The sequence below is a fragment of the Felis catus genome, chromosome B3 (genome assembly GCF_018350175.1).
Source record: "Felis catus isolate Fca126 chromosome B3, F.catus_Fca126_mat1.0, whole genome shotgun sequence".
In the NCBI taxonomy this organism is placed as follows: Eukaryota; Metazoa; Chordata; class Mammalia; order Carnivora; family Felidae; genus Felis; species Felis catus.
This window is the reverse complement of record NC_058373.1, coordinates 63,121,084-63,147,133: the sequence shown is the minus strand read 5'-3', so window position 1 is coordinate 63,147,133 and position 26,050 is coordinate 63,121,084. Positions and strand designations below refer to the sequence as shown.

The 26,050-nt window shown below is 42.4% G+C and overlaps 1 protein-coding gene across 1 annotated transcript in view; it reads right to left on the bottom strand.

Annotated features, from left to right (window-relative positions):
• Positions 1-10,623: 10,623 nt before the first annotated feature.
• The window catches only part of GPR176 (G protein-coupled receptor 176), a 126,444-nt gene continuing 111,017 nt past the window's right edge, over positions 10,624-26,050 (bottom strand). The window contains exons 2-3 of the mRNA XM_003987283.6: positions 19,348-19,600; positions 10,624-13,891 (exon numbers count right to left, since the gene is read on the bottom strand). Coding sequence (XP_003987332.2) covers positions 12,769-13,891; positions 19,348-19,600 — 1,376 coding nt within the window. The 3' untranslated portion in view covers positions 10,624-12,768. The remainder of the gene's footprint in view (positions 13,892-19,347; positions 19,601-26,050) is intronic.

Sequence of the window (26,050 nt, the reverse complement as noted above, 5' to 3'; positions counted from 1 at the left end):
CAGCTTTTTCAGCAAATGTGTATGTTTTTCCAAATTAAAAAAGTTTGAGAAATTAGAAGTATATTCTAATTCTCCTTTGAAAATTAAAGTTTATCAATCAACATAGAAATGTTGCTGAAGAAATCCCCTGATGTCAAGGTGAAACCAAAAGCAGGAAATGCGAGCACTGTGTCAGAAGTTAAGGTCAACATTCTCGGAACCTGGATTGGAGCATGTCACAATCTGATTTGTCAGTCTTGCGTGGAACTGGTGCCATTTTCCACCTGTGTGTTCCCGGCCCTGTCTGCTGCTGAGTCATTCTTGCAAATAAAATAAATATTAATTAGTTGATATTCATGGCATATTTTATACAAATTCTATGAATTGTGTTCCAAGAAATAGCAAGTTTTGACTCAAAAGTGAGTCCTTCAATTGGCAATTCCCACCCTATGATTCTGCAAAGTGCTGTTAACCTCACTTGAAGACTTGTATGTTAGGTTATTCAAATGGTACCCAATCATGTTCTCTGTGTTCTCCAGTGTTTGAATATTTGCTATAGGCTACAGTTCTTGTAGCCACTTATAAACACTTCTATAAAAATGATTCAGATAGCATGATAACAAGAATATGAAGAAGGTTGAAAATATTTTAAGAATAACTTAAGGCTTTGAGAATTGCTGGAAATTTTGATTTCTTGTTTCTGCATCCCAAAGATCAGTATGTTGAGAATTTGGAACACTATTTTTTGTTGTTGTTCCTCCAAGATGGAATAGGCTCCCACCACTCCCCCAACCCCCACCAGGTGCATGCGCACACACACACTCAAACACACTCCAGCCCTCTGCTTCCTCTGCCAGGAATACAGTTGCCCGGCTATCCACATGGCTCACTTCCTCTATTCCCTCAGGAATAGAGCCTGCTTCCTCAGGCAGTTCTTTCCTGACCACCCTATATAAAATAATAATCCCCAGCTCCACATTCCCTATCCTCTGTTCCCTTCACTCTGTTTAGTTTTGTTCGTTTGTTGTTTTTTTATATAAAGAGGAGAGATGACATCATTTGTATTCTGATACTAAATAGCTGGGTTATCTTGGGTTAATCTGTTAACCTTTCGTGGGCCATAATTTCCTCATTTGAGAAATGTGGACTAGTTTTTCTGTTGCTTTAAATTTTTTTGTATGCTTTTTTTTTTGAGAGAGAGAGAGAAAGAGAGAGACTGAGTGCCAGTGGGGGAGGGGCAGAGAGAGAGGGAGATACAGAATCTGAACCAAACTCCAGACTGTGAGCTGTCAGCACAGAGCCGGACTCAGGGCTTGAACTCACGCACCTCGAGATCATGACCTGAGCCAGCTGGATGCTTAACCGACTGAGCCACCCAGGTGCCCCAAATGGGGACTAGTTTTACCGTTCTTAACTCTACTGCATTCAAATCACCTGAGGAGATTTCATAAAATACTGACTGTGGGGCTGTATCTGAGAGCAAATGAACCTAAAATTCTAGGGCTTCTCAAACTTTAACGTGCAGATAAATCAACTGAGGCTCTTGTTAAATGCTGATTCGATGTGTCAGGTGGGACCCAAGATTCTAACAGGCTCCCATGTGATGCCAATGCTTCTTATCCACTGGCTACTCTTAGAGTAGCTGGACACTAAACAAACTCCAAGTGTCTGCACAATTGTAATATTCTGTGAATAAAGGCCATTCTTTCCATTTGTATTTTTGGTGACTAATGGTGCCCTTTAAGAGAATAACACATTTCAGATTTCTTGGGGATGTGGGGAGAGAAAATCAACTTAAGAAAAATCAAGGCTATGACCCATCTGCCTTTTTTTTTTAACTTTTGCTTTTAAAATGTATACAACAGGAGATACCTAAGAAGCAAGTGAAAAGAAAACTCAGGCTCAATAGAAACAGTGTTTCTTCACTGTAACTTTACCATTACAAGTAAGTCCCCACTGACTTCATTTCGCAGGAAACTCATCTAATTTTCTGTCATTGTCACTTTCATTTACCTCCTGCTATTACCTGTGAACTGCAGAGAGGCTATATGCGCCTTGAGGGCAAATTTTAACAAATTGTATATGTCGTGTCTGTGTCTTTGTTGTTAATTTCCTGACTTCTGTCAGCTATTGCAGGTGACGCCCTCAAAACGGTTCATATTCAGATACATCAGAGAGCACCCTGTGCTGTTTTCTGAAGTGTTGTGTTCAAAAAGCAGACAGGGGCGCCTGGGTGGCTCAGTCGGCTGAGCGTCCGACTTCAGCTCCAGGTCATGATCTCTCAGTTCATGAGTTCGAGCCCCACATTGGGCTCTGTGCTGACAGCTTAGAGCCGGGAGCCTGCTTCGGATTCTGTGTCTCCCTCGCTCTCTGCCCCTCCCCCACTCATGCTCTGTCTCAGAAATAAATAAACATTAAATTTTTTTTAATTTAAAAAAAATTCTAAAAAAAACAAACAAAAAGCACAGACACATTCTAGAAAGTATTGAAAGCCTTTCAATAATTCATGAAGATTTCTCCTAGAGTCAAGATATTTTAAGTTAAAATGTCCCTGTCTCATTACAGGTTGGTGACCTAGGGCGGTGTTGGTTTCAAAGTTGGTTTTCATTTTCAATCTCTCTCTACCCTTGACCTTCTCCTGCTAAGTGGAGTCAGATTTGAATGAATGAGAGAGAGCCCGCATTGTATTCCATCTGGGACCCAGCTGCATTCCAGCTTTGTTGCCCCAATTTCCCTTTTCTTACCATAAGCTTCAGCAAAATGTGACGGCACACTTGGGAGTGGAACCTCATTAAACCTCCTATCATACATTCTATAAACTAGACTCAATAGCCATTTCTTTTGGAAGGCAGTTAAAAGCGTGTGCCGCTGAACAGCTCCCATATCCTGTGAGTTTATGGCTCAGTGTTATTTAAAAATAACATTTACTGAGCATTTAGGACATACCTTAGATGTATCATCTCACTTCATAACATCCTATGAGGTGGCACTATTATTATGCAGATTTATAGTTGAGAAGCAGAGCACAGACAGGTTAAGTAATTTTTCTGAGGTCACTCAGAAACTAAGACTGGTACTGAGTTTCCAAGCCAGTTCCAAAAGCCTGCTCTCTTCACCTCCTCACTGGACTAAATTCAAGAAAAGAGGCTATTTGTATCCACTAGATGGTGCTGACTGTCTGTTAAAAACAAAACTCAGAAATCGCTTTTCTTGGATTTTTAGGTGTGATTCAAGAAGCCGCTGCACCCAAATATCCTGTATGTTTGAACTGTGTTCGGATCCATCTTTAAATAGACATCCAAACTGGAAAAGTAAAAATTAAATCTCAAAAGAACAGAATGGGTTTTTTTTAATAACTTAGTGTATATTACTACTATCTAATATCAAATAACCATTAGTGACTTTGAAAGACTGAAGTTCTCATACCTTTGTATTTATATAAAATCTGCAGACTTAAAAAGAAGTCCATATTTTATTTCATTTGCCCCTTTTATATGGACTGCACTCCCTCCCACACCTCCCAATCCTGCTCGGCCACGGTGCCATCCACATAACCAAGAGACGTGAACAGGGAAGTAAATAAAGCCTTAAAGAACGAACGGTAAGTTCTGAAGCAAGTGACCCTATTTTTACTCAAAGTAAAATGCACTTTAAGTTTAGTACATGTTTAGTATATTTCTAGTACTTCAAAGTTACGAAATAAATTTGCTAAAAATGGATTCTCAGATTTTATTGTGTATAGGGATTATTTTATGTTTTATTTAAAATGTTCATTATAGGGGCACCTGGGTGGTTCAGTCAGTGGAGCACCCAACTTGGGCTCAGGTCGTGGTCTCAAGGTTCATGAGTTCAAGCCCAGCATCAGGCACTACACTGGCAGCTCAGAGCCCGCTTTGGATTCTCTTTCTCTCTCTCTCTCTCATAAATAAATAAACATTTTTTTTAAATAAAATAAAATGTTCAGTTTAGTCCCTATTCCCTGACTTAGTAGGTCTGGGGTCAAGTGCAGGAATCTGCATTTTAACAAACCCCTTGGTGATCCTGGTGCAGTTGAACCATGAATATGCTTTGAAAAACACTAACTTAAAAACCTTGTTTGAAAGAGTATATGGTGATGAGGCCACTTCTCTGCAAGGCACCATGGACCCCCCTAGAGCTGCCCAACCCAGGGACATTCAGTACCTCCTTGGTAAATATTAATCAAGAAAACTGGAGAATGTTCTCCCTTCCCATTTCCTTGATTCACAACCCTTTCCTCCCTCTTCCCGTCTATCGTGGAGTGCTTCGCAGCCTGAAGTGCTAGTTAGAGAATGTCCCCCTTTTAAAAATCGAGGGGGAAGTAAGTTTGCCATTTGTCAGTATCTTGTTAGCCTAAATACATAATGATATCCCTTGAAATTTTTAAGCGAAAGGAGTTAACCCAGGTGTTGTCATATGACCTTGTTTAACTTGTTCAAATGATTTGAGTTTCGGCATGGGGGAGGGGGTGCGGAGAAAACTAAACTATGCCAGGAGATCGCGGAGATGCATAAAAATCAACACACAGGGGCTCCTGGGTGGCTCAGTCAGGTGAACGATCGACTTCAGCTCAGGTCATGATCTCACGGTTTGTGAGTTCGGGCCCCACGCGGGGCTCCGTGCTGAGCCTGCTTGAGATTCTGCGTCTCCCTCTCCCTCTGCCTCTCCCCTACTCATGCTCTGTCTCAGAAATAAACATTAAAAAAAAATTTTTTTTTTAATTTTTTTTCAACGTTTATTTATTTTTGGGACAGAGAGAGACAGAGCATGAACAGGGGAGGGGCAGAGAGAGAGGGAGACACAGAATCGGAAACAGGCTCCAGGCTCTGAGCCATCAGCCCAGAGCCTGACGCGGGGCTCGAACTCACGGACCGCGAGATCGTGACCTGGCTGAAGTCGGACGCTTAACCGACTGCGCCACCCAGGCGCCCCCAAAAAATTTTTTTTTAAATCAACACACACACACACACACACAAACAGTGCGGCTTTACTTTCATGACCCAGAAAGCTAATAGAGGCTTTTTCTTTTTAAGATAGTAAGACAAATAAATCATGAAGACATCTTCTAAAATCCAGAATGTTTTTTTATTTATTTATTTATTTTTTATCTCAGTTCTGCCCTCCAGAGATCATCTCTGCCAAGTGAGTCATTCACCAGTAAGGGAGAAATCTGTTTCTCTTCTCAGAGAATTCCCTCGCAGTAACAGGCTGCTTCATTCTCCAGTTATATTGCTGGCTCCAAAGTTTGGTCACCTGCCGCAACGCAAGTCTGGATCTGTAAAGAATTCAAGAGTTGCCAGAACGTTCCCGAGGCTAGCCGCGGTTTCCATTGCTGGATGCCAGGTGAGATTACAGTGTTCTACTCCTGGCATGTCGCCTCCACCAGCGGGATGGGTGAGACACTGCTTGTGCCTCGTAGCTGAAGAGAAGTTTAGCAATTTCTCTGTGGCAATCAATCCTGGGTGCTGAACCCTACTGCTTCTGACCATTATCCATGCATTGAGTGTCATGCTTCATTCCTATCTTTGATTCCAAACCATAACTTCTATATTGAGCTAGGTCTCTGATCCTATAGGGTTTGGGTTTGGGGGTTTTTGTTTGTTTTATTCTTTTTTAATGTTTATTTATTTTTGAGAGAGAGACAGACAGACAGACTGAGCATGAGCAGGGGAAGGGCAGAGAGAGAGGGAGACACAGAATCCAAAGCAGGCTCCAGGCTCCGAGCGGTCAGCACAGAGCCTAACAAGGGGCTCAGACTCAACGCATGAACCGCGAGATCATGACCTGAGCTGAAGTCGGTCGCTCGCTGACTGACTGACCGAGACACCCAGGTGCTCCTGTCTTTTATTTTGTTTTGTTTTAAATTGGGTCTCCCGCTCTATGTATTAAAATGCATTTTTAGTATATAAATTATGTAAATCTTTATTATTATGTAAATCTTTATTTTAGCACAAAAGAAAGTTAAAAGGGATTCACATACCTTTCTAGAAATGTATTCAAACCAAACTTGAAGGGTCTTAAGCGGCAATGTGGAAAGTTTTCTCAGGGTTAAGATCTCGGAGATAAAGAAGAAATCAGTAACTAAGCACAGGGTGTTGTTCTTAGCAGCCAGGCTGACATCCTGGATTTCTTAGCATCTCACTTACTTCTAACACAATCCCTTTTCTTAGCTCATATCCAAAGGGCCATTTCCATCTGAACATGCAAGGTGTTTATTACACTAGGAACTACTCAACATTTTGGTGACTATCGGATTTCTCGTTTAAACTTCTTTCTTCTGTGATCATCCAAACTCCTTATTTAACAGAAGCTGATCTATTTTCCCTTCAGTTTGTCGTAACAAACTGGAATGTTCTAATTTGGCTGAAAATGTGTTTTGTGACTCGTACACTGACATAAAATCATTTTAGATCATGCATCCCTCCCTGGTTTCTCATCAGGTCTCTGCAGAGTTGACCGGGGCCTGGCCTTTTGACCTCCCTCCACCTGTGTCTTCACCTAGTAAAATAAGGGCTGGATAAAGGCTTCTAAGCATACTTTGAGCTCTGAGGCTCTGTGATCACCCAATTGGAGCAGACTTGGCTCCGTCTGGAAATGACCTGCTCAGGTGTCCCAGCCTCAACTGCAATGATACGCTTACCGACATAAGAGACACCCGCTCAACAGGCTCAACAGCAATAGCTGCTTGTTTAGCAACATCTGGGCAATAGTAACAGCCATCTGTCTTGCCCTCTGCAACCTAGAAGCAAAGAATTAAACAAAGCAAAACAATAGCTATGCCCTGTTTTTATAGCATGATGCAATAGAATGAACTGAAAATTGGTTTAGGTTTTAATGAGATTTGGACTTGCATCCCCCTCTACTGTTGCCTTCAGAAAGACAAGCCTCTGGAGGCACCTGGGTGGCTCAGTCAGTTGAGTGTCCGACTTCGGCTTTGGTCATGATCTCACAGTTCAGGAGTTGGAGTACTGCATGGGGCTCTGTGCTGTCAGCTCAGAGCCTGGAGCCTGCTTCAGATTCTGTTTCTCCCTCTCTCTCTGCCCCTCCCCCACTCATGCGTGTGTGTGTGTGTGTGTGTGTGTGTGTGTGTGTGTGTGCGCGCGCGCGCGCGCTCTCTGTCTCTCTCCATCTCTCTCTCTCTCAAAAATAAACATTAAAGGCTCCTGGGTGGCTCAGTCGGTTTAGCCTCCAACTTCGGCTCAGGTCATGATCTCACAGTTTGTGAGTTCGAGCCCCATGTGGGGCTCTGTGCTGACAGCTCAGAGCCTGGAGCCTGCTTCGATTTTGTGTCTCCCTCTCTCTCTGCCCCTCCCTGTCTCATGCTCATTCTCTCCCTCTCTCTCCCTCTCTCTCTCCCTCAAAAATAAATAAACTTAAAAAAATAAGAAAGACAAGCCTCTTCACTTCCCCAGGCTTCAATTTACCAGGCTGTCTATTTACTAATGGGAAGGTAACTCCTGAACACTTTCCCTTACTTTATAGAAATAGAGAAATTAAAATGTTCTTGAGATTCTATATCGAATGTTTCGCTGCAATTAATAAAATGAGTATTCTTATTTCAAATAAAAGCAGCCTTCCAATGTTTTACTACGGATGACTTGGTGTTTTTGTGAAAATTGCCAACTATTTTCTTGATACGAATCTAGAGATCGTTACCTTGGCCCCAATTGGGGGGCCATCTTGTATCCAGGTGGCACACTGGCATTCATATTCCTTTGTCTGCCTTTCACTGGTCACGGAGTCAGAGTCAAATCCTCCAGCAAACTAATTCTGGGCGAGTGAGTTTTTTAGCCTTTCTCTAATCGTGTCTCGCGATCTCGACAGGGGCAGGACTAGGTGGTCACATGAGTCCCTTCCAACTCCTCCCATCCACTCCCTTGACACAGTGTCTGCAGTAAGGGGGATTTCCCAGTGCTGGGCAGCAGTTGCCCATCTGGAGTAAGTAGCAGATAAGCAAACGGAAAGCCTTAGTCAGGAAAGTATTTCTTCATCATCTCAACAGGCCGCCTACTGAATTATTTATATTTCAGCCCGAAAATGACGCTTAAAGGCACTGGTTTCCACTCCCCACATCTTGCTTATGGGTTAGGCATTTTTTAAAATCATGAGTCCTGGTCCAAGGTCTTAAAAAAATATATCAATCTCCTGGGCCCCGAGTTTTTCGTTTTAAATTATAACAAGGCTAAGATCCTCCATATTCTAAGTGCTAGGATTGTGTGAGGTAAATGGGCATTTCATGGAGAAAGAAACTTCCTGAATTTAGAGAAAAACCTTGCATAGAACCATCCACAGAACAAAATCACTAATGAAAATGCACGTTCTCAGAGAAACGTACTTTTCACTTTCCTTCAGCCCCTCTTCTTAGCACTTGTGCATTTACTGCCTTCTGTCTCTTGTGGGGGATTTTTCTCTCCCCTAAGCTGTCTAGAAGGCAGAAACCGTATCTTAAATACTTTATACTCCGCTATAATAACATTGCTAAATGCAGTAATATTTACTGTCATGAACGAATGAATCTTGTTAACATTTCATGTACTCGCAGAAGACAGTATCAAGTGTCCCTGCGGGAGCGTGGGCAACGGGTGAGAGTGATTTGACGGCAGTGACTCTTAAATGAAACTAAGGGTAACGTCGGTGCAGAAATAACCAGGAGGACATGAGGCAGAAGACGATGTCTGTGATTACTCTCAGCCGAGTGATCTGAATCTTGGCATTCCATTAAGGGTTTCTTCACATGTACTCTGAACTGAATTACTCTACCATGAAACAGGGAAAAATCACGAAGTAGAAGGAAATTGGAGAACTAACAGTGAGAAAAACAGCTGTCAGGCTTTAAAGGTTTTAATCCAGTCCCCAGTACAGTTTAATAATATGTGCCAAGTGGGTATTCAAAAATAACCGTAATAATGGAGGATGATAATGTGCATCAGTACTTTGGAGGGTGCAGTGGAAGAATTGGGCCTTAATGCCTTCAGTCCTGCTTTTAGCTCTGTCTCGAATTTGCTTTGTCTCCGAGGGCTAATGACGTGGCCATCTGTACCTCTAGTTTCCCCATCTGCAAAATAAAGATCATATCATTTCCTACCGAAAGTCTGTGGGCTGTGCTTTAATATCCTCCAGGGAAACATCATATATAAATACAAAGTAGGCATCGAGAAGCCAAATGCTACCAAAGGAATAAACTTTAAGGCAGAGGGTATTGTAAGTTAAAACTAATTGGGATTTTCCAAATAATATTCTAATGACTTAAAGTAGTTAATGCAAAGGTACTTACATTATGTTCACCTTAGATATTATTTTTTTCAATGTTTATTTATTTTTGAGAGAGAAAGAGCATGAGCAGGGGGAGGGGCAGCGAGAGAGGGAGACACAGAATCCAAAGCAGGCTCCAGGCTCTGAGCTGTCAGCACCAGAGCCCGACACAGGGCTCGAACTCATGAACCGTGAGATGATGACCAGAGCCAAAGTCGGGCGCTTAACCGACTGAGCCACCCAGGCTCAGTGCTGACACCTTAGCCCCACTTTAGATATTTTCTTAAGTAGATGTAGACATCAATTATAAATAAGTAAACAAACTCCAGAATAGTTTAATTCATTAAACTTGATATTTTTGTATAAATCTAAAATATTAAGTGGGCTCTAAGTTTCTGAAGCAAACTAGCATTACTTAAACTTGCTCTTTTTTTTTTTTAATTTTTTTTTTCAACGTTTATTTATTTTGGGGACAGAGAGAGACAGAGCATGAACAGGGGAGGGGCAGAGAGAGAGGGAGACACAGAATTGGAAACAGGCTCCAGGCTCGGAGCCATCAGCCCAGAGCCCGACGCGGGGCTCGAACTCACAGGCCGCGAGATCGTGACCTGGCTGAAGTCGGACGCTCAACCGACTGCACCGCCCAGGCGCCCCTAAACTTGCTCTTAAAAAATAGCAATAATTCTTAAATGCACTGTAATAAATACACCCCCAAAAAAGAGAGAAGAAATAGTTCTCCTAGTTACTGAGGAAATATGGGCGCAGGGGGGAAATAGAATTGAGAACACCCTATAATTGCCTAGTGCCTAGAGCCGAACCAAAGGAATTCTCTGAGCAAACTGACATTATTTGAGCATACCAGTCGAGAGCCATTGGCTACTCTGACTCTGAAAACCTAAATGGCCTATTTTTCTCAAATCCCTTTAATGATGCGTATGGTTTCTTCTCTTTCCTTTTGTTTAGTCTGATGGTCCGCTGCAAAATCCGGAAGTTTTTAAAAGTTGATTTGTATTTTTATCTAGATATGCAGAATGTTTTAAAATATAACAAAAAGGCTTAAAACAAACAAAGCAGTCCCAGAGACCAGGACCTGACATAATTTTAGCTGTTGGACAGTCACACATCTCCGTTATTTCTAAATATGTATATTCTACTCTCTTCTGCACTACCCATTTTGGACATAATTTGCCTCTTGTCAGGGTAGATGAGGATTGCTGTCTCCTACAATCATCCCGTCTACTTCTCCTCTACCTTCCCACTATCACGGTAATTTTGATTAACTCAACATTCATGGTTTACATTAATATGCCCACTTGAAAGTGAAAAGAAGAAACAAAAAAAATAGCTCATTAAACTTTTTTTGAGTTCAGAAACGACTTTTCAGTTTTTTATTAAAATGTAATTCTTCAAAGACTATAGAAATATACCTGGCAATGACCTGCTAGAAGTCAACCATCTGCTTCAAACATACATAAGAAAGAACTACCCAATTGTGCCTCACCCGAATGCATTAGTTGTACATATATATTATCAGAACAACACCAAAGTGGCTATGTTTGACAATTCTTCCAAAGTAGACACAATTTTCTGACAGATTACGTTTCTCCTTGGTGGAAATTGTAATGATTGGGAAGGTTTTGAATGATAAGCTTGAAGGGCCACCATTAACTACCAGGGCACGAAGCTATAGATAGCATGCACAAAGGGCTGGGGGCAGGGGGCACACGGAGAGGATGTGGCAGTCCCCTGTTTGTGCTAAGAGCTCACGACACTGCAAGGAGACAAAACACAAAGAGGGAGGATTTCCCTCTTCCGAGGAAGGGACTTTGGGTTCATACTCTGGAATCACAAGACACCACACCACACCAGACATCACAAGAAACTCCCCACACATAGTCTGAGCTTCCGCCGAGGGCCAGGGGGCCCGTGTGGTTAAAGGAGGGGTTCCGTGAGGACCACTGCCCTTGGAATCGGAAGGAAGGTTGCCAGTGAGAATGCCTACTTTCACTCAAGCTTGCTCAAGGCACTGGATGGTCCTCCCCACATACTATTAACAAGAACAAAATGTCCTAGAGAGAACAGTGGAGCTGGCACTTGATTTGCCCTCATTAAAAGTAGAGTGTCACCTGTGGTTGGAATTCAGCCTGGTGAATCTACCCCAAAACGGACTTGAATTGCTTATAAGAGCCCCCAGGAGGCTAACCTGTTGAGGACACTGTCCTCCTCCTCCTCTATGCCCTTGGACTCCTGCTAAAACTTTGCCGGAAAAGAGGAAGTGAAGAGCTCACCTGGGCTAGGTGCTGCCTTGGCATTTAAAGTGATTAAATCTTTCTCCCTGTCCCGTTCCTCTTTTGTGTCCACAACGCAGGGAGAACCATAGTTGTGCAAAGAGACTGAAAACGAGACTGGCCACACCTGGGTTCTGGAGTCCTCATCAGAAGGAAGCCATCTTTGTCAGACTTCTCTCCCTCTTTTGGGCAGAATCCCCTTTTCCTAATCAAGTACTTTTAGCTTGATGTTTCCAGAGGATCCAGTTTATACTAACTCTGCATTTTTAAATTACCTCTGAATCCCGAAAGTTTGCACAAGATCATCTTTTTCAATGCACTTCACTTCTACTGATTGTGACATAGCCCCTTTCACACGAGATCAACATCGGAAGAGAGAAGACTACAGGGTACGGACATTTCTGTCTTTCTTCTCTACCTCTTAGCTTCTCTCCCCTTGGTTGAAAAATGCAATTTAATGGGGCAAGACCTGGTAAAGTGCTTGTAATGTTTTCCAACCAACACTGCAGACATAATTTTCTGAGGCTTCAGTGATGTTAGAAGAATGTCAAGATAATCAAGAGAGCATCTCCTCACTCACCCCCTGGCACAGCGGTTGCCATGTCTGTCGGATAGGGGTGGGAAAGCCATTCCTTGTCTACAGCCCAGTGAAAGAGACGAAGGGCTTCAGGAGAAACTGAGTCATAAGATCAGGCCTTCTAGAGAAAAGGTGTCAGGTGTCAAATGCCAAGTCCCTATCTCCCCTGAAGATACAGATCAATATTAAACATTTTTAATACTTGTCATAGTTGAGTGAATCAAATGGGCATTTTCTTTGTGGCCACACCCCTCCATAATTATCTTGGGCTTCCCACAGAGGGCCCCTACTCCCTTTGAGCTCACGGATGTTCTTCTCTCCCTATATGTCTCCTGGGTCCTCAGAAAATGCACATGGAGGGCCCATTCCAAGCAAGGCCCTTTCCACACCGTCCAGCTTTTGTCTCCACAGAGAGGAACGCCAACTTTATACCAAGGACACACATCACTGAGATAAATATATATACTCCCTCAATAAAGAGGACAACTGATTTTGTATAGGTTTCCCTCTCATTCCAAAAGCATTTGGCCCACACAGGAGGAGTCAACCCATAGTTGGCTGCAATGAGATCACACAAATCGCAGGGCCGGCCAGAGTGAAGGGAGGGCAGGGGTGCGGGAGCTCCCTGCTGCTTCCAGGGATTTACAATCCTTACTAGGAATCCACCTTCGGGAAAATGCTCACTTTATTGTTTCTGCTCATCTTCCGCTCCACCCTGCCTACCTTGGGCATCTTTGTCTGAATAAGCTCCTCTGGGGTGTTACCCAAGGGGGGAAGCAGCCGCTTCTTGCTGTTTCGGGTCTCCGAGAGCCACTGGGGAGGCAACTCGAAAGGCCCAAAGCCAAACTGCAGAGAATACTTGTCGGGCAATGTTTCAGGCTCCGCGGGGGCCGCTGGCGCCACCTGGGATAGAGAGTCCGCCGCGCCCAGGAGCGGCCTAGGAGGCGCAAACTGGGGCTCCCCCTCTCCCTCCAGGCAGGTGCTGAGTATCTCCTTGGCCTGGAGGTCGGCTGAGCCAGTGTACTTGGCTTCACTCTCTTCCTCGTCCTCCGTGGGCTTAAAGATCTGCTGCTGCCCAATGTGGAACATCTCCAGGAGCTGGCTGCCCGAACGCAGGCTGGGCTCCAGGCTGGTGTCAGCCACCCCACCCGCTGCGCCCACCACGTTACGGCGACTGTACCGGTGATGCAGCTGTATCAACGTGCCTACCAAGCACTTGCGGACGGATTTGTTCACAGTAAGAAAGAGCACAGGGTTCGCCAGCAGAGAGACTTTGGGCAGCCAAATGGCAGTGAGCAGCAGGAAGACAGATGTGTCGGGGACGTTGAGCACAGTCTGGTAGACAACCAGGGTGGCGTAGGGCACACTGCATAAGATGAAGACCATCACCATGGAGAGCAGGGTGGCGTGCAGCTCTGCCTCCCGCTGGGAGGCATAGGGGATAGAGATGGTGTTCTGCGGGGTCCGGAGAGCTGCTATGATGACCTTCTTCTTCTGGCTAGCGCTCAGGGCCCGTCGGATCAGTATCAAGAAGAGGAAGACCACAGCCACGGGCACAATGACAGTAGTGACGTTATAGATCAGCACGTAGACCAGGTGGCCCAACGAGTTGCTCCAGACTTCGGTGCAGGTGGACATGGCATAGATGTCGGCCACATTGGTCACTGCGAACACAGGAATGCTGGCCACCACGGCATGGGCCCAGATGTACATCACCAGTTCGCGGGACTTGGCGTCAGATATCTTTCTCTCCAGCGGATAAAGAACTGAGTAGTACCTGCAAAATGCGCAAGCAAAATTCATTTCACAGGAGAAGATACTGTTTACATTCGGGGAATCTACATCACCAAAAGCAGGCGAGAGGGGGACAAATGAGTCAAGTTCTTTTATCCTGCCTAAGATACACGGGACCACTGGAGGAATTAGGAAGTCAGACCTTGGGGCACCTGGGTGACTCAGTTGGTTAAGCCTCCTGCTTCGGCTCGGGTCACGATCCCACAGTTCGTGAGTTCAAGTAACGCATCGGGCTCCCTGCTCTCAGCCTGGAGCCTGCATTGGCTCCTCTGTCCCCCTCTCTCTCTGCCCCTCCCCTGCTCACACTCTCTCTCTCAAAAATAAATTTAGAAACATTTTTTTTAAAAAGTTTAAAAAAAAAAAAAAGGTTGGGGCACCTGGGTGGCTCAGTCGGTTGAGCGTCCGACTTCAGCTCAGGTCATGATCTTGGGGTTCGTGGGTTCGAGCCCCAGGTCAGGTTCTGTGCCGACAGCTCAGAGCCTGGAGCCTGCTTTGGATTCTGTGTCCTCTCTCTCTCTGTTTCTGCTTTGCTCACATTCTCTCTCTCTCTCCCAAAAATAAAGATTAAAAAAACATTAAAAAAAAAAAGGAAGTTAGACCTTAAGTTTTGAGGACTTTCCCACATAATAGAAGTACACTAGGCCAAAAAAAGTACCTTTTCAAAAAATGAGCAGAGAAGAGCCCTGTCATATAGGACTCTCAAGACTATAAGGAAAACAAGTAAATCATTTCATTTCATAGCTAGTTATAAATATTGCCACTAGCATTAGATCCCAAAGAGTGCCTTCAATATAAAGGATGTCTCCCCTCTACGTAAAGACATCTATTTTTTCAATTTAACGGTAAAGGGTAACTTGTAAAAAAATTTTACAAGGGCTAGAAGAGCGTAAGTGCAATTTTCAAAGCCACTAAGAGAAAGAAATTTGTGTACAGACATATCCAAAGCAGCCTTGGGCCACAGTGCACGCATGGATATCATTAGCATTTACAAGCCGCCCAGGGCAGATGAGCCCCATGTGAAGGACGGACTCTGACAAGGTCCTTGCATAAAATCAATTCAACTGACAAAAATTGTTCCTGCTCAATAGCCATTGTTCCCATGATAATCACTCAGTGACCCTAAGAACAACTACGTCTAAAATGCCTGCACGATTAGATTTTTGTTAAAATCAGATCAGCCCTTTCTTCCTTCAAGCTTTAACGTGATCAGAACTGCAAAAGCACTTTGTTTCAATATCACCAACGATTTAGGGAAACTGAGTAATTCTTCAGACCCTAAGAACCATATCTGTCATGAAAGGGCTGCCACCAGCCATCAGACCTATGGTGAGCATAGGTCTCTGTGGTCAGCTAAAGCTGTAGTCGACCTTCCACCTCTATTAACATTCATCACTTATGGGGTCACATAAGCATGCGTGCCTCCCTGCCACAAGGATCTCTGAGCACCACCTATATGCCAGGTACTGCACCAGGCACTGGGTTACAAAGATGAAAAGACACACAGGAACATCCCTAAACTCCATGCGGAAAAAAGGCACGCAGATGAGCAATTATGACAGGAGATGATGGCTCTTCTAGAGGTGTGCACAAAGGAGGTACCGGAAAAGGAGCCCCTGGGAAAATGTCAACAGAAGGTGGCACCGTGGTGGAGTCTGGCAGGGGACAGGCTGGGGGGAGAATGTTCCAGGCTGAGGGAGATACGATGTAAGCACATGACCATGGATGATCAGGCATGGATGGAATGTGGTGAAATGTGTTCTAGATCTCTTTCTGGGAGGGAAAGAAAGAGACAGAATTACCTAACAAAGAGTTATGCACGCCCTCAATGTCTTTCTCTGAGTATGCATACATTTCTAATCACAACTTATCAGTCCACGGTAAAGGTGTTGTGCCCACACATGAACACATTCCCATTTAGCAACTGACAGGTAACAAGACCAGGCTCCCACTGTGTATTGGAAAAGCACGCGGGCTCGCTATAAATCATTTTGTTAATGTTTACATCACTAGAAGATGATGTAGGAAGTGACCTCCCAACTAACTCGCTGACTCAGGGCCAGGACACAAATATCTGAGAAAGAAGTGAGAGAAAGGACTGTCTTCCCTTCATCTCCATGCACGCCCTACTTACACCTGACAGTAATCTGTTTCTCTGTATAATAAAATAGGATTTTTTTTTTACCAGTCTTTTTTTTTCCTACTAAAACGACTTATGTACTTTTGTGTTTTTTCAATCATAGCAAACATACAATAGATTTTTGGCTGAAAAGAGAATAAGGATTTCTTATTGTTTACATATTTTCTTGTCTAACACTGAGGGCCCAGAACCAACCCTCGGGGATTACTGCATAGCTTCCAGGCATGATGGCAACATGTTCAGAATCCTGTGTTCACACTCTTACTGCATCCTATTGTAAAAATCTTCCAGGGCTCATAGCAGCATGATGCACAATAGCCAGAAAGTGGAAACAACCCAGATGCCTGTCAACTAGTAAATGGGTGAACAAAACATGGCATATCCACGCAAGGGAATATTTATTCAACAATTAAAAAAAAAAAAAAAAGAACGGAGCAAAATTTTAAGAGTAGATTCTGAGAGTTCTCCTCGCAAGGAAAAACACCACATTTTTTTCTTTTCTTTTTTGGGGGGTCGGGGAGTTTCTGTACAAGACAATGGATGTTAACTAAACTCACTCTGGCAATCATTTCACAATATACGTAAACCCAGTCATTCTGCTGTACACCTTGAACTTCTACATTGCTATACATCAATTACATCTCAACAGAACTGGGGATAAAAGGGATGAAGCTGTAAAGCTACTGCATGGATGGACCCTGAAAACATTAAGCTGAGTGAAGGAAGCTCGACACAAAACAACAAGTCGAATGACTCCACAATAAGATATGTCCACAAAAGCAACAAATAGAGACGGAAGGTAGGTCAGTGGTTGCCTTGGTGCATAGGTGAGAAAGGGAAGTGGCTGTAAGCGAGCAGGAGGTTTCTTTTTAGGGTCATGGAAATGTTCTAAACGTCAGTTGCGGTGATGGCTGCACCACTCTGTAAAAATACGAAGATTCATTAACTTGTACACTTAAAATGGGTGAATTTTATGACATGTAAATAGTATCTCCACAAAACGGTTGAAGAACACTTTCAAGAAAGAAAAGCCCGGGGCGCCTGGGTGGCTCAGTCGGTTGGGCAGCCGACTTCGGCTCAGGTCACGATCTCACCGTCCGTGAGTTAGAGCCCCGCGTCGGGCTCTGTGCTGACCGCGCAGAGCCTGGAGCCTGTTTCGGATTCTGTGTCTCCCTCTCTCTCTGACCCTCCCCTGTTCATGCTCTGTCTCTCTCTGTCTCAAAAATAAATAAACGTTAAAAAAAAAAAAATTTAAAAAAAAAAAAAAAAGGAAGAAAGAAAAGCCCATGTCGCAGACAGAAGATGGAAGACCTCACCAAGCAGGTGGCAGAAGGAGTGTGGGAAGGACCCCTGCTGTGAACATGGAATAGTTAAAACACAAAATGCATTAGGGCATCCACCCGGGTGTAAGTGGACTTTTCACTCCAACCTTACCCTGTTCGATTCCAGGGCTGTGCGATGGCACTTTCCAGATATTCAGAGACATCTTGCTGAGCATGGAAGAGACACGCACGGCAAAATGGCATGACATGGGGCACGTTCAGCTTGCTGAAGGGATTGAGTGACGCACATAATCTTTTTTGAATGAAAATTAGTTGCCAACATTTAAAAATAGTAAAACTCAGGGCACCTGGCGGATTCAGTTGGTAAGGCATGCCACTCTTGACCTCAGGGTCATGAGTTCAGGCCCTACGTTGGGTGTAGAGGTCATTTAAAAAATAAAATCTTAAAAAAAAAAAAATGGTAAAACTCCAGATTTCTGATTTCTCTTCTAAGAAAATAGAAAGTCCTGCCTACGGAGTCTAGATACCCACAAAGTAACAATTAGCTGCATCTGCTGGGTTATTGACCCCTATGAACAAGAATGCAGACACAAAACACCCTGGCCTGTGACATTTGGCTTTGTCATCTGCTTCTGCTGACCCTGTAGATGGTGAAATTCTAGTGATAAACTCCCAAAGAGCTAGAGTGGCTCCTAGCAAGATCTGACGGTAAAATAATTGCAGACAATATGTCTAAGGAAAGCTGTGCCAATCAAAAGGGAAACCTCAAGATAAACACATATTGGTGCAGCCTTTCCAAGCACAGGCCATAAATAATTCACTTAACTTTTCTTACTACTGAGGAACCTTAGGCTCAGAAAGGTTAAGCCACTTTGCCCAAAGCAACCCAGCAAAAAAGCAGTGTGCGTAGGACTTAAAGCTAACTTAAGGCTCCAGAGCCCTCTCTCTTACCCGCAAAGTCAATGACTCCTCTTAGTACACTGGGGACTTTGTGTGACTCTGTGTCCTTCCATGCAGATAACCCTGGGCAGTTGATTTAACCAGAATTCCAGGTCTGAGGCTGAAGTGACTCCACAGATTGGTTCTGTCATCCATGCCCTCATAGATCATTAAGGAATTAAGTGTGTTTTGAACGGACAACGAGTTGAAACATTCCAGATTCATCCAAAATGTAGTTAAATTTATCAATGGGGATAAAGCCAGAGAGCCAACACTTCCCCCTCAGGAACTTTTCCTCTCTGTAAATCTTGAAATCGAAAGTACTCATGGATACAAAATGCTTTCCAGCTTTTGTCTGCTTGTTTAGTTCTATTCTCTAAAATGTATTATTATCTGAAATGGTCTTCACTAAGTGCTATCAACAAAAAGAGAAGACAGGAAGCTGTTGATTACTGAAATCTTCACACTTGACCCTGATGAATTTGATCAAATTATGTATAATGGCAGTAGCTAAAATATGATTCATTTCCAAATGAACACCCTTACAAAGAGGATGGGAAGAGAAAACCACCACCACCACAGTATAAAGGCTTGGAAATAAATCCTCCGGAGGAATTCTGCCATTGTCTTGACAACTCCAACTGGTTATATAGTCATTTGGTAAATAACCACTGGACTGTTCCCTTTTTCTTCCAGAAACATTTTCATCCTACATCAAAAAGCACTAATTGCAGAGTTATCAATCAGGTGCGCAATCTACTACAAATGGCAACGCCAATGCCACCAATTCCAACCAAGCTGAAGCAACATCATGATCCAGTCTGCCCCAGCAACTTCATGATGTATCCCCCACAAATGCCACATCTTCTCTAAAGGTCTTATTTTCTGTAGCTGCCGTGAAATCAACATGACTTTTGTGAGTCATCTGTTTCAAACGTTCGTTCTCTTTCACTTGACCCCAAGCAGACTACAAAGCAAAGTGTGGAACACCGACTATTTGCCATTTTGCTTTGTGATGCTAATATTTCCATGCACTTGGGAAAAAAAAAAAAAAGTGAACCCCTGGCTACCTGATCTTACCTGTCCAAGGCAATGGCAGGGAAGCTGAGGATAGTCACGGAGCAGAAGACTTTGTGCAAAAATTTGACGACCTTGCAGAAGAGCATGGTGTAGATCCACCAGCAACAGTGAGGACTAGTGCTAAGGATGATGTCAAAAGGCACACACACCAGGCTGGCACAAATCCCAGAGCAGGCCAGGTTTTTAATGAACCTGTTGGTGACAGATTTGAACACGGTTGTGCGGCAAGTTGACCATAACACCATGAAGTTTCCTGGCCAGATATGCAAAAAAAAAAAAAAAAAAAAAAAAGTTTTTTAAATTAAAAATAATAAATTAAATAAAAAGAAAGAAAGAAGACAAAAAAGGAAAAAAAGAAACCAGTTAAAAAAAAGATTGAAAAGCCATTTGAGAGTTTATTTCAAAGAATCATTTAAATACTTACATATTACATTGTCAATGTGCGTAAAATTATTAAATCACTTATGCACGCACCAAAAAGTCTAGGAGAAATTTTAGTGGTAAGTTTTGTTATTTAACTTTAGACTTAACAGTATAAGGTAATGATTCGGTCTCATCTGAGTATAAAGAATTTGCTACACATTACTTAATCTCAGGCAGCCTACTTTTACCAAGTTTGCGAACAACCTCCATGTTGCCAAACTGCAAGACAAATAGGACACAAGCCATACGTGCCATTAAAAACTTCTAGCGGCCATATTTTTCAAAAATAAAAAGAAGTAGGTGACATTTTAAGATCATACTTTATTTAACCCAGTATATCCCAAACATTATCATTTCAACTGTAATCATGACTTTCTAAAGTACTGGTGAAATATTTTTCATTCTTGTTTTTGTACCTGTTTCTGAAATTTGGTGTGCACTTTTCCAGTGTTTTTTTGTTTGTTTGTTTGTTTGTTTGTTTGTTTATTGAGAGAGAGAGAGAGAGAGAGAGAGCAAACTGGGGAGAGACAGAGGGAGAGAAAGAATCCCAAGTAAGCTTTGCGCTGTCAAAGCAGAATCCAATATGGGGCACCGACCGTAAGATCATGACCTGAGCTGAAAACAAGGGCTGGATACTTAACCGACTGAGTAAGCCAGGCATGCCGGATGTGCATTTTTTAAACTGAAACATAATTGCCCTATAATATCATATTCATTTTAGGTGCCCATGGTGTACATTTTATTTTACGTTTACAACACATTTCAATTTGCACTAGTCGCATCTCAAGTCCTCAATAGCAACTTGAGGCTACCATACAGGTTTGCACTGTTCTAGACCTCCAGCAGCAATGACACATCTTTGAGCACTTCCCTATTGCGGCTTCCGCAGGCCTATACTCTCCTGTTTTTCTCCTACCCTCCCACCTCTCTCATTTTCTCAGCTACCTCTCTCTTCACTTAAAAACTGAATTATTTGGTTCTAAGAACTTGAATCAGACCACAATATTGGGAAAGGAGCACCCACACTCAATGCCTAATTGACCACACATAAGAAAATGCGTGTACACATACACTCTCTCTCACATTCTCACTCACACTTACAAGCACATGAGCATGCACATACACATGCAGACACACAAATAAACACACAACAAAGTAAGATAATTATATATTTGGTCATTTCATCCTATTAGCACTTTGGATTCTTTTTAGCTTCGTAAGGCATACTATGGACAAGTATATGTTTTACGTAACACACTATTCAACCTTGAGATACTTTTTATTTTAGAGATCCTGTTCTAAATCACCTAATCCGGGGCGCCTGGGTGGCTCAGTCAGTTGAACAACCGACTCTGGCTCAGGTCGTGATCTCACGGTTCATGGGCTCGAGCCCCATGTCGGGCTCTGTGCTGACAGCTCAGTCTGGAGCCTGCCTCACATTCTGTGTCTTCTTCTCTCTCTGCCCATTCCCAGCTCATACTCTCTCTCTCTCAAAAATAAACAAACATTAAACAAAAATTTTTTAATAAATAAATCACCTAATCCCCCTTGGAAATAATTCAAGTTCTGTACCCATTACTCCTCCTGATATATTCTCATTATATATTCTAATACTAGATTCCATGACAATATTCAAAGCCCAGGCTATGGGCACAGCAACAAGGTACACACTCACAACCCTCAAAACCATTTGGACAAACCTACTGTCCCTGGGAGTACTGTTGCTCTATCATTCCTCCCAATCTAAACTATAAATAAAGATTTCTCTTTACCTGGTAGACTTCCTACTTAAAAATAATTGATGTTGAAGACGCAGACATGTCAATTAACTACTACTCACAGACAGTACTTGACAGACCTTGAGGAACTAACCAGGAAATATTTTGCAAACTAAATTTTGCCTCTAAAATTTTTTGACAATGGCTGTCCTTTTTAACTGGTTCACAGGCCTGGCATCTTTGAAACTAATAATCCTTGTGTGTTAAAGAGACTAATTACCAAAATAAAGTATTCCAAAAGTGACTTGGAAAATAATGTGCCTTTGGGAATCTTCCTGAGAAAACAAAGTGCTCTTTAAAAACGCTCAGCTTCCCCAGACTCACAGCAGCAAGAAAATTCATGGTCATGCTTTTACAAAAAAATAACATACCACACAGAATATTCTAAAAACTGAAACTTGAAAAGAGCAAATGAAAAGTGGAGGCAAATGTTAAATTGTAAGAAAAATTCTGAGAAGACAAACAGCCAAGAGAGAGGCCAAAGTGAATCAGCAAGGATTAGAAAGACTACAGAGGAATGTTTATACTCAGCAAACACCATGTAATATAAGAGCAAATCTAAGCAAGTGAAGGAATACTATTCCATAATAGAAGAAACGAAACAGACAACTACTTTGTGTAGAAAGGAATTTTAAATTTCTTCTTAGCTTCAGTTTGCAGCCAAAAAATAACCAAGAACAGAGTCTCTTAGGTTAAAAGAATTATGTAAAATGAATTATTAGTAAATGCTTTTAATTAACATGCCAGATAATAACAGGAATGACTTTTAGCCTGTATTTTTATTTAAAGTGGCTTTGCTATAGGTAGCAAATAGTTGACCCTTACTTCTTTAACTGATCCGGCTCTTTTAATTGAGGTGCTTAGATCATTAGTATTTAATGTAAATATTAATATGGTTGGAGTAAAACCTGCCATCTTGTTACTTGTTTACTATTTGTTCTATCCATTCTTTGTTCCTTTTTTTCCTCTTTACCTTCCTGATGTTGGATTGAATACTTTTCAGATTCCATTCTATTACCACTATTGCCTTTTTACATACTTTAAACAATTTTTTGTAATGGTTTCCCTATGTGTACTATTTACATGTTTAATTACAGTTAACTTTCAAATTCTATTATACTGCTTCACATGTAGTGTAACAATCTTCTAACAGCATATTCCTAACTCCTTCCTACTAACCTTTGCACTTCCAGTGTCATACAATATTTTTATATAAATTACAAACCCAAAATATATCGCTGACATTTTTATTTTCAACAATTTTTAGAGTAATTTAAAATGAGACATAAAAGTCTTTTATATGTATCTTCACTTAAAACACTTTGTGAGATCTTCATTTCCTTGTGTATTTCCAAGTTTCTGCCTGCTACCATTTTCCTCATGCCTGAAAAACTTCCCTTAACATTTTTCGTAGAGCAGGTCTGCTAATAATTAATTCTCTCAGAGTCTGTCTGAATGTCTCCCTTTTTCCTTCATTTATTAATTTTTTTTAATGTTTATTTATTTTTGAGAGAGACAGAGGCAGAATGCGAGTGGGTTAGGGGTAGAGAGAGAGGGAGGCACAGAATCCAAAGCAGGCTCCAGGCTCTGAGCTGTCAGCACAGACCCCAACGTGGGGCTCAAACTCACGAGCTGTGAGATCATGACCTGAGCTGAAGTCGGACGCTCAACCGACTGCGCCACCCAGGCACCCCAATTTCCTTCATTTATTTTTGTGAAAGAGAGAGAGAGTGTGCATGTGCATGCGAATGGGGAGGGGCAGAGAGAGAGAGAGAGAGAGAGAGAGAGAGAGAGAGAGAGAGAATCTTAAGCAGGGTCCATGCCCAGCACAGAGTCCAACCTGAGATTCAATCTCACCATCATGAGATCATGACCTGACCTGAGCTGAAATTAAGGGTTGGTCACTTAACCAACTGAGCCACCCAGGTACCCCTTTCCTTCATTTTTAAAAATGTTTTCATGTTTACTTATTTATTTTTGAGAGAGAGAGCATGCATGAGTAGGGAAGGGGCAGAGAGAAGAGGGAGAGAGAATCCCAAGCATGCTCCACACTATCAGCGCAGAGCCAGATGTGGGACTCAGTCTCATGAACCATGAGATCATGACTTGAGCTCAGATCAAGAATTGGTCACTTGACCAACTGAGCTACCCAGGCACCCTTCCTTCACTTTTGAAAGACATTTTTGCTGGGTATAATTTTCTGAGTTGAATGAAGTTTTCCTCTAGTACTTGACAGATGTCACTTTATTATCTTCTGGATTTCATATTTTCTGATAATATGTCTGCCATAACTCTTACCTCTGTTCTTCTGTGTGTATTCTGTCCATTTTCTCCAACTGCCTTCAAGGTTTTCTCTTTCTCCGGGGCGCCTGGGTGGCTCAGTCAGTTGAACTTCTGACCAGCTCAGGTCATGATCTCACGGTCTGTGAGTTCGAGCCCCGTGTCGGGCTCTGTGCTGACAGCTCAGAGCCTGGAGCCTGCTTCAGATTCTGTCTCTCCCTCTCTCTCTCTCTGACCCTCCCCCGTTCATGATCTGTCTCTCTCTGTCTCAAAGATAAATAAAAATTAAAAAAAATTTTTTTTAAAGATTTTGCCTTTCTTTTTGGTTTTTACCAGTTTGAATATGATGTGCCTAGAAGTATGAGTGAGTGTGTGTGTGTGTGTGTGTGTGTGTGTGTGTGCGCACGCGCGCGTCTTTGTGTGTTTGTATACACCTGGTTCAGGCACTCCAATCTTCTTGGATCTATGATTTGATACCTTTTATTATTTTTGGAAAATTCCTGGCCAGTCAATATTTCTTCAATATTTCTTCTGCCCCATTGTCTCTCACTTCTCTTTCTGGGATTCTAATTACATGTGGTATGTGTGGTAAGCACAATAATGCCCCATCACCAAAGATGTCTATATCCTAATCCCTGCAACTTATGAATATGTTAGGTTACATGACCAAGAGGAATTAAAGCTCCTGCTCAGTTGACCTTAAGATAGAGAGATTATCCTGGATTATCATAGTTTTTAATTATTCTCTATGTGATCATTTCAATATCTGGATCATACCTGAGTGAAGATTGTGATTCTGTGTCTCTTGACAGTGAGCTTTTGTTTTGTTTTGCTTTTTATGTCTCCTAATTTTAAGGGGAAAGCCAGATATCATCTTTAGGATAATAGATACTGGTAAACAGTATCTACAGGACATTTGGACAGATATGCACACACACACACAATTATGCCAAAGAAGTATTTAGGTTAGATTCCAGACCCCAAGCTATGGGTCAACAAGGGTCAACAGCCTCTTTTAGTAGTCCCATAAATATAGACAGGATTTACATAGGTGAAAACCAAGAAATAACATGTTCCATAATTTTTTAAAGTGAGAGAATAGGAAAAGAAGGGGGAAAAAAGGAGAGCCAGGCACCAAGAAATATAAATATTCTATGTGAAGTAGACACCTCCTACTATGCCATAGACCTATGGTTCCTAAATCTTCATAATCATTGGGATCACCTGGGAAGCTTTTAAAATGCAGATTCCTGTGTCTCGGCCCAACTGAATAAGAACACTGAAGGGCCTGGGAATCCTTTATCATATGTGTATTAAATTCTGATGACAGCTAAGGAGCACTACCACCATCACTCACTGTCAGCCTTTACCATACTGAGCACCCCAAAGTACCCATTGTTTTTTGGGTTTTTTTTTCTTTTTTCTTTTTTTTTTAATTTTTTTTTCAACGTTTATTTATTTTTGGGACAGAGAGAGACAGAGCATGAACGGGGGAGGGCCAGAGAGAGAGGGAGACACAGAATCGGAAACAGGCTCCAGGCTCTGAGCCATCAGCCCACAGCCTGACGCGGGGCTCGAACTCACGGACCGCGAGATCGTGACCTGGCTGAAGTCGGACGCTTAACCGACTGCGCCACCCAGGCGCCCCATTGGGTTTTTTTTCAAAGAGAACTTTTCCCCAGTACTGGAAGCAAAAACATGCCAAATCACATTGAGCTCTAGTTATAACCTCTATAGAGCCCCAAGGAAATCCTTCTCTGGTCAATGATCAGTACTAGACTGCCGCTCAGCTTCTCAACATGGCCTGTGGACACAGGCTGAGCTACAGCTGTAGAAATAGCTTTTCCTACCAGAGCAGAAATACAAGACAGGATGACATCTTTCACCAATTTTTTTATTATCCATGCTCATTGACTCGTGGCATCTTTCCCAGCTGCTCACCATCGTTGACAAAACAGAAAGGATAGACAGATTTTAATTAACTTTAATCCATTCATTTCCAGTTTTTAAAATGAGCTCATTCATGTAGTCACCATAGAGTTTATATTTAGCCATTGAAAGCATATATTTTGTTTTATAAAGAAGAGGAAAAAGTGAAAAATACGGTTCCTTATTGGAAGCTGCACAGGGAAGGAGAAGGCAGGATGAAACAAAAGAGAATGAAACTCAAGAGCCTTGCTTTCTGGGCTACAGTTCTGATATTGTGTAATATAGATTATACC